A 14,686-nucleotide genomic window follows, 5' to 3' on the forward strand; every position below is an offset into this window, starting at 1 on the left:
CTGTCCCCCATTCCGCTCCCATGGATGTAGGCACTGCTTTGGAGTCCACGACCACCCCGTCTGACTTGGGCACTGCAGTGGTGAGCCAATCCACTCCATCTGACCTGCCCACTGGAGTTGTGCCGGCACCCACCCCATCTGACTTGTGCCCCACAGTTGTGGCAGCACCCACCACTTCAGTCAGCTCCACTGCAGTTGCAAGTGTCTCGCCTGCATCCCCCACCTCTTCACTGCCTCCTTCTGCTGCACCCTGATCCTGTCCCTGCGGTGCCTGGCCTGCCCCCATGTATGACCCTCCGAGGGGATGACCCCGGTCCTTAGCAGTGCAGGCAAGCAAGGTGTGGCAGTTGTCACTCTAGTTCACTCCTTGGCATTTTGACATGGACTGGCCATTGGCCTTTTGGTTGCTCAGACGTTTAGCATTTCATATACTGAATTTGTCACTCTAGTTCACTCCTTGCCATTTTGACATGGACTGGCCATTGGCCTTTTGTTGGAACAGACGTTTCGCTTTTCATATGCTGAATAAAACTTTTTTCTTTGTCCCTGTGAACTTGATTTAGCTGTACATCATGTTGATGTTGTTTTACATGCCCTTGCACCTGTAATGCTTGGTTTACAATGTTGCATACTGATGTGTTGATGTGAGGTACTCCCTGTGGTCTATAAGATATGTATCCTATTCTGGTGGGTATCCATGTCATCCTTTGCAGCTACCTGGGTGTGTCTGGATCAACTATTTGTGTACATCTCTCTGTGAGCATTTCATTGGCATGGTCACATCTGTGGCTTGCACCCCTGCACATGTGATGTGCTTCCCATTGTCCAAATTGTCACTTCCACATACTTCGTGCTCATCACTACTGGCCCTACAGGTGTGTGCATCATTGTAATAGGAGCAATTGGGTCCTCTGTGCAACTTGCTAGACATATGTATTGGGTATGTGCAGCTGACTTAGGGGAGGCTCCCGTACCCAGGCTGTTGTGACCAGAGCCTTCATTGTGTGGTAACTGATGGCTGACTGACCAAGTGTTCTGCAGACATGAGTGGGACTTGCGGTGAATATGTTTGGCACAGCTGGGCTTCCACAGGAGTTGTGTCCCCTCAAGTTGGTGTGTTGTCCAGTGACATGGCCTGGGCCCATGGTGTGTGTTGTATGTGCATGTGTGTGTGTCCACATCCCTGTTCATACACAGACAGGGTTCCCTTGATATGTTCCTGTTGTTGATGCTTGCTGAGTGGTACTGGGTTCATCCCACTACTTTTCCAATGAGCTACCAGATGTGTGGGTGCATGACACACTACTGTTAATTGGTGTATCATCATTGGGATTTGTTATTTCTGAGTGGTGATGATGTTGTCAGACACAGATGGGACGCAGTCAGGATTCCTCAAGGCACTTGTTTATTCGCAATATCATGTAGTTGTCCCTAGGTGGTAGTTTTCAGTGATTGAGACATTTGCATGTGTGTATGTGACTGCTCCCACTCGTCGGGTTCACGGCAGCGATGCTGGCAGGTGTCAGCATGGGTGCCTTGTGTTCCTCCTTGGCATCTGCATAGTCCTGGGACTGTGGCAGGCATTCTGAAGGTTACATGAGCTGTGCAGTGCAGTGTGCCTGTCATTTCCCTGGGTTGTCAACAGTCCTTGTGTGATGTGTGTGTGCGCCTTAGTTCCTGGCAACATTCCTGTGTTTGTCATGGGTGCATGTGCAATGTCACCTGTCCATGTGGACTTCACAGATAGGCATTGTTGCAGTTCAGGTGTGTGGTGTTGATGGTGGCCTGATGTGAATGTTTGCATGGATGGTCCCCTAGCTCACGTTTGTCCATGGATGAGGGGCCATGCTGAGTGATTTGTGTGTGTGTGATGTACGTTTGTGGCACTGGACACATGTCTGGGTTTCCCAGTTTGTACGACATCTTCCTTTGTCATCACAGTGGAGGTGTCATGCATGCTTGTGTCACCCCACTGCCTGGTCCCTGGGGGTAGTGGTGTTGTGTGTCAGTCTCTTGCTGTGTTAGTTGGTGTTGATTCCAGCTTGTGTCACATGTGTCTGGTGTTCTCCCTCTCATCTCCCAATGCCTGATTGCCTACTGAGGGTGTCCCAATGATGGTTTACTTTTGTATGGCACTGTGTCCACATCTGTGTCACTGTGGTTCAGCCCCCCTCATGTGTTGTGTAGTTGCCTGGGGATACTGTGACACACACACACGTTGTGTCTGATGTGCAGTGTGAGTTTGCCTGTTTGTGCATCTGCGCCAGTGCATTGGTATTGCTGTTGTGGGCCTTTGTGTGGATGCTGTTTCTGTGTTTTTGCCTGCTGTCCCTGTCAGTCATTTCACATCATTGTGCACATTCACCCTGGTTGTTGGGTGCCATTGCTGGCATGAAATGTGAGTTTGTGAGCTGACACCTACAGTCTACACATGTTGTTTTGATTGGTGTGTCTATTTTCAAGATGTGTGCATGCTTGGTGATGGTCACTTCTGCTGTTGTGTCATTGTACGCTGTATGCATTGTCAGCCCCCATGTGTGGTGCTTGTCTGCACATGGCCGAGAGTTTTATGTTTTCACAGCACTGTTAGCCTCACCACATCTCTGTGTGGATGGGACACAACCACTAATTTGCCCCAGAAGTGTTTGATGTGTTGGGAGCAGGGATCATACATGCTGTTTGTTATTTTCAGCTTTGACCATGATGACACTTACCTTTTGGTCACTGTGATGAGGGGGATTTGGTCCCCATCACCACGATGCTACACTTCTGCTGCATTTTGTGGGCCCCCACTTAAATTCTGCTCTACACAGTGAGGGGGTGTTCTTTTTACATTGCCACAGTACTATGGTGATGCTTGCCTTGTGTATGTCACACTCATGTGTTGGTCACACATGTGCTGTTACTTACATTGTATGCTCGTAGCCATAATAACTGTTGTGGGCATTTGTCACAGACTACACACTGTTGTCATGGGGGATGTATTTTGCGGACATACCTGATGTTTGCGTATGCTGGATGTGTTGCGCATCACCCATCCTATGGCTGGGGGTGGCAGGGGTGATGGGCAACAGGTCCCCTGTGAGTGGGGGTGGCAGGGGTGATGGGCAACAGGTCCCCTATGGGTGTGGGTGGCCGGGTGATGGGCAACAGGTCCCCTGTGGGTGTGGGTGGCCGGGGTGATGGACAACATAAACCCTATGGCTGGGGGTGGCAGGGGTGATGGGCAACATAAACCCTATGGCTGGGGGTGGCAGGGGTGAGGGGCAACAGGTCCCCTTTGAGTGGGGGTATCAGGGGTGATGGGCATCATAAGCCCTGTGAGTGGGGGTGGCTGGGGTGATGGGCAACATAGTCCCTATGGGTCGGGGTGGCATTAGTGATGGGCAACAGGCCCCCTATGGGTGGGGGTGTTAGTGGTGCTGGCCATGCAACCCCTATGGTTGGCTGTTGTTAGTGGCCAGGATGTGGATCCCCTGTGTGTGTGTGCCATTTTGCAGGTACGTGTCGTTTGTTTATGTGGTAGGTGTCTGACTTACCACCTGCGCCGTCGGTTCCTGAGCCGGTCATAGATGTAGAGTACTGGTATGACCTGCGCGATGGGATTCATGATGTGCTCGTGTCGTACATGCTGCTTGTTGCTCTGTCTCGTACCCGCTGCAAGCTGGTCCGTCTCGTAGCCGTGTATTGATTTGTGGCGCGAATCGTAGCGGATATGCTTGTTTTCCGGATGGTGTGACGTGCCGTACGTGACGACCAGTCTGGCGTGTAGGAAGTACGCATCGAACTTGTCATGCCGGAAACTGCTATGGATACTGCTTCCGGGCGACACTGTTCCTCTTTAGGAGTTACGGCTCGGACGGAGAATGGGTCTTGATTCACAGCCTACGTGTCGGTCGTGTTTTTGGCAGTTATACGCATCGTACTTACTCTACAGGACGGACCGGCTCCGGGTACGTGTCGGTCGCAGGGTAAGGCTACGGACAGCTGTCCGACCGGCCATCGGAATCGGCTCCAGAATGTTAAAACCAACTTCACTAAAAGATGTATTTTATCATTCTGAGTTCAGGCATACTAAATTCGAATTTCTACCATGTTCCTCGAGTCAGTTAGAATTATAAGATGTAATAATCAAACTGCCCATTCTGGCCTATGGGGAACAGGTAGCCTTGCAATAGTGAAAAACGAAAATGGCTGTTCTTCACTATTAGGACATGCCACACACACCAGGGCATGTCCTACCTTATACTTACAGTGCACCCTGCCCTTGGGCCTACCTAGGGGTGTCTGATATGAATATAAGGGAAGGTTTAGGGACTGGCAAGTGGGTGCACTTTGTCAGTCAGCAAGGCAGTACCAGACTGCACATCGGCTCTGCAATGGCATACCTGAGACCCACTTTATAAGCTGCTTCTGTGGGTGGCACAACCAGTGCTGCAAGCCCACCAGCAGCATTTGATTTACAAGCCCTGGGCACACATGATGAATTGTACTAGGGTCTGACAAGTAAATCAAATAACCCAATCATGGAGTCACTAACCGGTACATCAGTTTAACATAGGAAGCACTTGCACTGTGGCACTGAATGGCAGTGGCACAGTGCCCAAAGCATCTAAACCAGCAAAATATATCAAAAACAGAGGAGGCAATCAGAACAAATGGAAGGGAGACTCACGCCAATGGTACCAGGTCTAACAGTGTACTACTTGATAGCTTCATAGCCTCCCTCGGTAAGGGGAGTGCCCCCTTTTGATCATGTCTGAATGCTGCTGTACCTTCGTGCCATTTTTGTTTATACTTTGTATACTTTATACAAGAAAAAAGTAAAAATGTGGGTTAGTTTTGACAAATGTCAATAGATAGCCAAGCCAATGTGTTTATGTGTTTCTCTAGTTATCTTAAACTAATCCAGCATGTTAAATCTTTACTGGAGGAGATATATAGATTCATTATAGCGAGGTGTACAGGGAGCAGCAACAAAGACCATCGAATTCCTCTCTATTTGAGAATACCAAGCACTAACGTTAGGAAATTGCAGATTCTCCAAAGTGCAGTAGCAAGAGTGGTGAAGGACACTGCAGGTGGGATCCATGTCTCCTCTGCTGTTAGAGCCAGTGGAGGTCGGAGTCCCTTGTCCTACAAAACCAGTCTCCAATAGCTCCATTCTCCTGTGAAAAATGCCTGATGGGAGCAATGCCCAATGCAGACCTGTGTTTAAATCACTGTGGCTCTGCACCAGGCTGTGGATTTGTCATTCAGTGAGAGACTATTGTCCAAAAGCAACATGGCTATGGCTCGAAGCATAATACAAAGAGCAGTCTGTGCTTAGTTGTGGAGAAGTGTGGCTCAATGGTTAGAGCGGCAGACCCTGATGCAGAGGTTTGGCCCAGGACCAGGGTTCAATTCCCGCCTCGGCGGGTCTTGGGCTCAATTTCCTCAGACCTGATATTCCGCCTCGGTGCCTATTCTAATCATGGGTCCCACTCTGCAACTCTGGGCAATAGCTTGCTTAATCTCCACAACGGCCCCAACAGCGCTGGGATGCCTTGCTTCACCTTGGGGGTGCCCAGGAGTGGACATATCACAGGGAAAGGCCAGGAAGGGTTCCACAGCGGTATGAGTAAAAGCGCCAGGACACTCCAGCTGGGGTAGCAGTGCGCTATACAAGTACAACACATTTACATTTATCTTAGAGCTATCCTTCTAGAGCAGCAATCCTTTGAAGTGGCCTCCCGATTTCCATGCTTGAACGCCTCCAGGTAGTGAATTACTTTATCAATCAAATGAGGAAGGTGATGAAATTGGGAATGTTGCTTATATAACTTTAATGAACCTCCTTATCAGCTCCAAGAGACCTGGGGATGATCAGTGCATATTTATTCACTTCCGCCCACGCGATGAATGTGCTTGGGTATTCTTATGAAAAGGAGAATTATGCAAAGTTAATCCTCTGCTATTTATATCTTTGTAGAATTTAATCAGATGCCTTTCATGTCAAATTGCATGAAAGGTTTGTATGTATATGGAAGATTTGTCCACCTGAAAACAAAATTCAGCCTCAGATTGATTTTAAAAAGTTTCATAATTTCATCAAGTGCAGAATAGAGGATTTTGAATAATTCAGTGCGCAAAAAGAAAATTCTGCGCAACGGAACATATTTTATTTTTGACCCCTAAGTATTTTTTTTTGTAATACAATGTCAAACCCCATCGGGGGGCATGAGGCAGGCAGGACTATTGTGCCAAACCCTTAACAGTTGAGTTGTTTGCCAATAATGAACTGGGGGGTCTCTCTTACTATGGCACGGCAAACTGGGATAAGTACAACCTTTTCTGCACTTGTCTTTCATGGTAGCGATGGCGAGCAGTCTCAGGCTTTTCAGGGAGACAAACTGGGGGGCAAGAGCTCTGAAGCCAACAGGTACAAAAACAAAATGTCCAGCCCAATGCTTATTTATGTAAAAAGAGAGCACTTTAATCACACAGCAGAAATGAATACTACACAATTATTGGAAGCGTTGTACAGGATTGAAAACTACATTGCGTTAGGGAGTGAGGCATTAAACCCCTTCTTCCATGTGTCTTCTCAGTATCCTCCCTTCCTCTTGCTTTGGTTGAGACCATTTATATATAGGGCCACTGAAATTATGTGATTGTGCAGCTGCGGTGATTTTCGCATTATTATAAATTTGCCACGCTTGCCACATAATCCATTATCATGTGCATAAACTACAGATTTTAGCAAAACAAATAGTTACTAAAACGCAACAACACATGTTGCTGCACTGTGGAAGGCCCTTTGCAAAGGATAACTAGTCACCTTTCTGTTACTATTGCTATATATTGGTGTTAAAGTGGTATTAAAGAGGTGCAACTAATGCCCAAACAATGTTAACAAGTTCAAAATTGACAAAATAATGAAGTAACACCTTAAAAATGCCTTTTCTTGCGTCATAATTTACTCAACTCTGCCACATTATTTGGTCCTCCGCTGCCACATATTTCCAATGGCCTTGCATATACTGTCTTCAACAATAAGAGCCTTCATTTCTCTCACAGGAACATTATGCAACTTCAGTGCAATGTCTCTTTATCCATTTTTAGGTCGAGCCTGAGCAGCGCTCATGCGCTGCTCTGCGAGGCATGTAGTATTGAGTTAGGGATGTGAAGTTCTGCCCAATCTCCACCCATATTTTTCCTTCATTTCTCTCACAGGAAAATTATGCAACTTCAGTGCAATGTCTCTTTATCCATTTTTAGGTCTAGCCTGGGCAGCGCTCATGCGCTGCTCTGCGAGGCATGTAGTATTGAGTTAGGGATGTGAAGCTCTGTCCACTCTCCGCCCATATTTTTAATTAGCTTGTGACGTTGTACTTCGTAAAATACTGGCTTCTGCTTCCTTCATCGCCTTGTTAGTCCTTCCTTGGTACCGCCTTGTCTTCATTTGAAACCTCCCATGGCGACTGGCCCTTATACTTCGGTTGCGACAAGGTATGTTTTTTTTGTCTGTAAGCACTATTTTCTTAAAAGAGTTTCTGGTCCTGCAAGCATGATGTACAGTGTGCCAAGCGCTTTCACTTTCAAAACAGCCCGGGACAATGTTTGTTGTGATCGTGGTTGAAGTGGCCTGGCTACATGCGTGCCTTTATCTTGTTATAGCATGTTGCTATTTAAAGCAGAACTGGTTTCATTCTTTCATTTATTTGACTGCACTCACTACCCATGTAGTCAGTGACACCAAAGTTTGTGTGAGCCCATGTTTCTTGTGCCGCCATCGCATACACTGATGGTCTTACTAAACTATAGACACCGAGAAATCTGATCGCCAGCATAACTTTCAGAAGGAAGCCCTGTGAGTCAGAACAGGGGGCAGGACTTTTATTTCCAAAACACTAATTCTGCTCCACAGATGTCAATGGAACAAAGGACAAGAAACATTAAGAGGACCTGGGCTTAGTCTTATAGAAAAGACTGCCGCTCCGAAGGCCTACCACGGAAAGTATGCTGCAACGCAACTTAATTTCTGTATCCCGGAAATAAAGCACATCTCACAGGTTTCCCGACTCTGTGCACGAGCAGCTCATCAGCTTCAGTTTTTTTCCGTCTGAATTTGTAGTCCTGTTAACCAGGTTTTAAAATTAAGAGTTTTCAACTCTCTGTAGGCACAAGGGCACGGATTTCCCTAAACTCAGGGCCAACTCCATCAGTTAACAATGTCAAAGTTCTAAAGTTAGTCCAAGAACTCTCTTAAAAACTACAGTAAAGTCTTATCTGCTAACAGTTGAGTGGTATGTATGGAAGCGTAATGTCAAGTTATCCCATGTTAGCAAACATACTGCTCACCATATATGTATTTCGCAAACTGTGCCATGTGGGTTAAAAGAAAAAAAAGTTATCTTCTTTCAGTGCTAGTGGTACACAGAGCAGCTCTTAAAAAAAAAAATCCCCATCAGCCACATATAAGACTACACATGCATTCTATGTTGACTACATTCCGTGCATGAGATAAGGACTCTGCTGTGTTCATGCGGTGACCTTTTATTAAGCACATGAGGGAAATACCCTGGACATCAATATTTCATAACTGGACTCTCTCTTGGTCAATTCTGGCATACCCCACAGGTTCAAAGTCTGCCAAATAACGTGAAGCAGGCGCCGACAGGGGAAGCAGTGCCTGACCCATAAAAATAGAAAAAAACGCAAGTGCAGATGCCCTAATTTTTTCTTATAAGCCCACAGCCTGTGATGAATGCCAGGGTTTTCAAATACCAAGTGTGCCCATTCTTGATTCAACCTCATTCTTCTTTCCTCTTCTGTCTGCACTTCCTGTCTCCTTATTCCACTCTTGTGGGGTTTTTTTTAGGTCTCACCTACAGACAGCTTTTGTCTGCCTGCTTTCAAAGACCAATTGTGGAGAATACGAATACTTGCGGCAGGCCTGGGCATTGCTTACCATTTGCTGCCTTTTTTGTCACTCACTTTCTTCCTTCTTCATTGAGGATTTTCCTTCATCTTGTGTTTTTCCCAGTGCTTAATTTGAGCTGGTGGTATCCGGTGCTCGGCACCGGCACTTAATTGCGGGAATCTGCACTTATAACAGATGCAACATGGTGGCGCTGTTTGTGTAATTTAAAGATGAGCAGAAAAACAACTGTTTGTTAATTCAATATACATTAAAAACAACTAATACCTGCCACCCAAGCCATTCTTAAAGCTTTGGCAGCCTCAAACCGCCTGAACTGTCACACTTGTAGCACTGTGATGATTACTAGTTGTGTGAGTTCGGTGGCCATGTGTTGTGCAAACTGAAATTGCCTCCTAATGAGGGCTGCAGCACTTTTGTTTTTCTCCAAATTAGGCACTGGTTTTTCCCTCTCTTAGAGCATAGCTTCTTTACTATCCTTTTACATGGATGGCTTGTATCTTTCTATTGCTCACATTCAGGGAATCACTTTTGCTTTCAGTACATAGTGGGAGCGCATGTGTTTTGCCTTTCCCTCCAAATGCCGGACACCCTCACTTTCAATGTTTCTCACATTCTCCTCCTAAGCTCGTCTGTTTCTTCCTCCTTCCCTCACAGACATAGATTGTCTCCCCACCTTCAAGGCCCTTCATTGCTTTCCCTGCCTCTTCCCGTTCCCCCCACCTCAACTCTTTTCATCTCCCACCACTGAGCTCCTTCTTTGCTCCTTTCCCCTCTCTCTGCTAGGCAATGTTTCCATTTCCCCAGCCTGCTCTACCCTTGGTCCCATATGCCTCTCGCAGCCTGTTTTTTGGCCCAGCAGCTGCACTATGCTACCAGATCACCTGTACTTAAATTACCCTTTCACACGTTTTATTACGTATTTTAAAATCTCCCCTCCAAAATGGGGGGTCTGCCATCTTTGAATGGTAAATTTAAATGAATTGTGGCCTTGGTATGCAGTATGCACTAGCACAGCTGATGACGCATGCAGACATTCGTGTCATGACACTTTTTTCTGCCAATGCTGCACAGCCTTGACAAAAGGCATTTTCTCCCTTCTTTGGTCAATGCTGAACATCAACACAAAGCATTGAGAAATCCAATATGTATGCGTTGGCAGTCAAAAGGTGAGATCCATTGGCATGCCAATGCTTGTTGGCAATAGTCTTTAAGCGTGGGCAGACTCGCCTGTGCATGTCTAGTCTCTTGTCTCCAGTGCTACCCTGCTAGCTTCTGAAGCATTTAGGACAGCACGATCAGAGCGGCTCGGCTCCCGGGCTAACATCAGTGGCTCCTCTCATGTGTAGGCTGCCCTACAGCCTCGTTCAGGATAGCTGCAGACAAAATTGGTGAAGTGAGCCTGCCCAGCAGTGTCAAACCTTGGCAACAGCCTTCCTGGCCGGCTACGGCTCGTGTCTCAGAATGCCATCTGCAGTCTTCAAGCTGAATCACTTGCGATGGTGTCTTTTGGAATTTGCAACATCTAGTCCGAGTAGGCCTTCTTGCTTTGGTGGCAACTCTAATTTCCTTCAACACGACAACAGTGATAGCACCAGATACTCGAACCATGGCAAAATGCTGGGTGACATGAGTTGTTCAGATATAGTCATATTGCAGCTTAACAGAAAACTGCACTGAGCATCTGGGGGAACCATTTCACAATACAGATCATTTCTGGGTTTGTGCTCAGGGAACAAAAGCTTTCTCTGGGTGCGTCTCATCTTAGGGACATGCTGGGCTTCTCTGGTCATCTTGATCGGCCAGACATACTCCTTCCCCTTCTCAGAAGGCAGGCAGACCCTCCACTCATGAAGTACAGACTTCAGGTGATGTCCACTTATCTCTGGGAGACTGGCTGTTATGCAGGCACCAGCGTAGGTCACTCATCAATGTTTCAAGTACTTTGTGGAGCACTCCCATCCTCTGTCATGAAGAAAAACTTGGAAATGGAACAAAATGGTGTGCTTTGGATCCCAATTTGATATACATTTTCCATACATGGATGTGGATCCAAAGATTAAGCCTTCAGAAGTGGTTTGATTTGGTTCTCTTTCAAATGTAATTTCAGGATGGTCTCCAGGCTAAAACCATTGTGCAAAGTGATGTGTGCAATCAGCAGGTTGCAAAGGAGCTGGCTACAAGCAGGAGTGTTCACACAGGGTCAGAATGAAATGTGAGATCTCCGGATCTGGTTGTCATCAGCCTTTCTTAACGCAATTATCAAAGACAGACAACAGACAAAAGGACTGACCCTGCCCAGAAACTGCCTCACCTCAAACAACAGATGCTGGAGCCCCACCATATTTCAAATGACAGCGTTCAGGAATAACTACTCATCCACCCTCTGCTCATTGAAATTCTAGAGGTAGCCCTATCTCCATCCTTCTCACTTCAGTATCTGGGCCTCCACTCTCCAGCCACAGGAACACTTTCACTGTCTAGAAGAAGCTGCCCTCATCTTGTGCTAATCCAGGAGCATCCAAAATGGATCCCACTGGCCCCGTATTCAAACTCCCACAACAGAGTCGGACTATCATACATGTGCTGCACACACATGCACTCCACATGTACATGGAATGTCAATGCAAAGTTCTGAGTTTCAAATAGCAGCTGAATTTAATTTAAGAGGGGTCAGTAGACCACGCACTCATTGAACCGAGAAAAAGGTCTATTCACACGATGGATTCAGAAAACATGGTATGTTGTCACCACCGAATTATGTGATACACACAGGGAATGAACAGTAGTGCACCACCAACTCAAAGGGCACACTTGGTGCACTCCTCTGAGCGGCAGAAGTGGTTCTGGACCTCATGTTACCAGGGACAGGCTTAGACTTCTGTGCAAACCCTGGATTAGTGTGATGTCAAGGTCGTAATATGTAGGGATACCAGGTTAGCCAGTTACCAGTTAAAGGTGGTCCGGCACTCAGGGTAGGGGTTAAATGTTTTTGGTTTTTTTAAATATGAAAGGGACCTTCCTGACCCAACATAACAGCAAGGCACTATATGCTCCTCTTACCTCCCACGTGTGTTCCCCCTTCTTTCTAACGCCCCCCTTCTCCATCCTTTGTGCTCATAACTCAAAGCTTCCCTTATTACTGTACCCCATACAAATAACTGTGGTCCCAAAACGTCTGTATTCTATTGTACATATCTCTCTCTATCTAGATAGATATTACATGTTCGGGTGCTTTGTATGTACGGTCAATTAAGTCTCACTTAATGGCTTTGGAATAGACTTCATAGGGACCTTTGAAAAAGAATAATGGTACAGTCCGGGATGATGTTTTGCAGTAAAGGCATGTGCAAGGATCCTGTCTTTGGTGGAAATACCATGGCTCCACTCTGCACCTTCTGCAGGTCTTGGAAAACTGCATGGGGGCAAGAATACTCCTTTGCTTCAGGCCTTAAACCCCTTGATGATGACCTATACCAAGAAGAGCAGAGGATACTGTACAGCCTGAGGGGGCAGCAATAACTAGCGAAGTTGATAGTGAGGTCGGGGTGAACCAGGTGACTGGAAAGCACCAGCTTGACTTATAAAGCCAGCAGACTGCTGAGCTATTGCTGGCCATTATTGTGAGCAGGGAGGGGAGATTGGAGTTGTGTTTTTTTGTGTCCTTATCATCCAGCTTTTAGGCTTCTACTAAAATCTAAGACAGAAAAAAATTACAACCAGTGACACAGGTTAAAATCAGTTTACCAATAATCATTAAACCAGGGCCAATTAATGGCTGGGGGAACATCAATGTCTTCTGCGCAGGTGCCCTCTCCCACCCCCTCAGTTGAAATCAAAATCCCTGTCTGAAACTAAATGTCTTCTTTGACATGAGCTAATTAGAAGTGGGTGCTATGTATACTTGGAATAGGGTGTGGTCTAGCAGAAATGTTGTCAACTGTAAAACCACGGAACAAACCTGGGTTCTAATCCCGTCTTCCTCAAATGGCTGATTAGTGTGATGCCAGGTGAGTTACGGTATCGCTCTCCGCCTCATTTCATTAGCTTACAAAATGAGAAGCACTCGGAAATGGTGACAATCAAACATTGGGTCCTTTTATCTGTTCCTCTTAAATTCCAGTGTGGCTGGTAACGAAAATTACTGATCCTATAAGCATATTTGCGATATCTGTGGGAATCCCACGGATCCAGCAGCTAAAACCTCCAGGAAGTAATGAGGAATTACCGATTCCCCTGCTAAATCCTCATTACTAAGGGGACCCTCAGGCCCCAATTTGTAATCCTATGTAACTACGCCATCCCGGAGTTACTGGTACTTCCGGCAATAGCAACAGGGGGATGGCGGGGCATACTTACTGGGTCTCACAATGGATAACCTCATAATGATACCCAGTCACGGCTGCTGGCGATAAAAAGTGGTGGGTGGGTGGGGCAGCAGTGGCGGGATGGAATTGATCATTTAAAAAACTTACCTGATGCTGCCAGCCGCCTCGCACCTCTTTGCTCCTCTGCTTCCTGCTCCCAGCAGTCCCTGGAACACCATCAGAGACTCCTCATCCAATCCCACGCTGCGCTCGTGCTGCATGAGAGCAGCGCGGGATTGGCCAGAGCGGGCTGGTTTAACGCTCGCTCAAGCTCAGGGAGTCTGTACCGCTTCTCCACCCAGCTGTGGAATACAGCGGGGTTGGAGAAACCTAACTTCGCATTGTCTGTTTGGCCCCTTCCAAGTGCACTCCACTACTCCTTCCCCCTCCAATGGCCCAGCCCACCCCTCCCTGCACACGCTTGGCTCAGCCAGCAGCTGAAAATAAAACAATATTAAAATACAATTTTCTTTTTCAGCTGCTGGCTCTGAGCCAGTGGGGCAACGCACCCCCGTCATTGCGGAGGAGCCACTGCTGATGAGGCCCTATACATAGATCTAGCCCGTTTACCTGTTCTGTAGAGAGTTGCTTGATTTATCTTTTGTGCCAAACATATTTCACAAATGTCACATTGCTCAAAAGAAGAAGTATGCCAAATTACACTTTAGGCACACTTTCTAAAAATGTACATTTGAGAGCGCAAGCACAAGTAAAAAAATGTTGCACCCTTACAAAACATTAATTTTCAAGAGAGGAGCAGGAACCCCATAAAGCGAAATTCACATCTGATGCTTAAGTCCCGGTGATTTCCCAGGGCATTTGAGAGTAAAGATATCCCACAGATTGCTGAGGTTAAGGCTGCACACGTAGCTCTGGCATCTTCTGTGTTGGAGGACTGTCATGGAGATCCCTAAAACATATGACAGACCATAACTAGCATTGCCGACAGGATGGTTCCAGAGCTTGCTCTGTTTGTAAGCTTCGAGGGATTTTCTGCAAAGAAATAAAATAGATTGGTTTCAGGTTAGTGCTCCTCATTAGAATCTTTTTGCTTCTACCATAGTGGGTGGTACATGTTTCCTAGAGAATGTAATTTCAAAGTCTTATAATGGTGTCTACTCCATATTTAGGAAGAGAATAAAGCGAAATACCAAGAGCAGTTTTTCAAGTCCGATTAAAAAGGTGATGGTTTCTTATCATTTTATACTGTCAATATGTTGACAGCTGAATCTCTTCTTTACTTATTTCTCTACAGAAATTTAATTATAATTGACATTTTTATCGCCACCATTCTATGTGATCTGCAAGGAGGCCAAGGATTGGATAAACATCTATTCTGGAAACCTTCATCACCCACTGACGGGCACTACTAGAAACTCAAACTGCCTTCAACCTT

The 14,686-nt window shown here is 46.3% G+C and overlaps 1 protein-coding gene across 1 annotated transcript in view; it reads right to left on the reverse strand.

Moving 5' to 3' along the window:
• Positions 1 to 8,522: 8,522 nt before the first annotated feature.
• LOC146856335 (intercellular adhesion molecule 1-like) overlaps positions 8,523 to 14,686 on the reverse strand; it is a 218,971-nt gene continuing 212,807 nt past the window's right edge. The window contains exon 5 of the mRNA XM_085654439.1: positions 8,523 to 14,283. Within this exon, the coding sequence (XP_085510565.1) occupies positions 14,201 to 14,283 (83 nt within the window). The 3' untranslated portion in view covers positions 8,523 to 14,200. The remainder of the gene's footprint in view (positions 14,284 to 14,686) is intronic.

This window comes from Triturus cristatus, chromosome 4_1, assembly GCF_964204655.1.
Source record: "Triturus cristatus chromosome 4_1, aTriCri1.1, whole genome shotgun sequence".
NCBI classification, from domain to species: domain Eukaryota; kingdom Metazoa; phylum Chordata; class Amphibia; order Caudata; family Salamandridae; genus Triturus; species Triturus cristatus.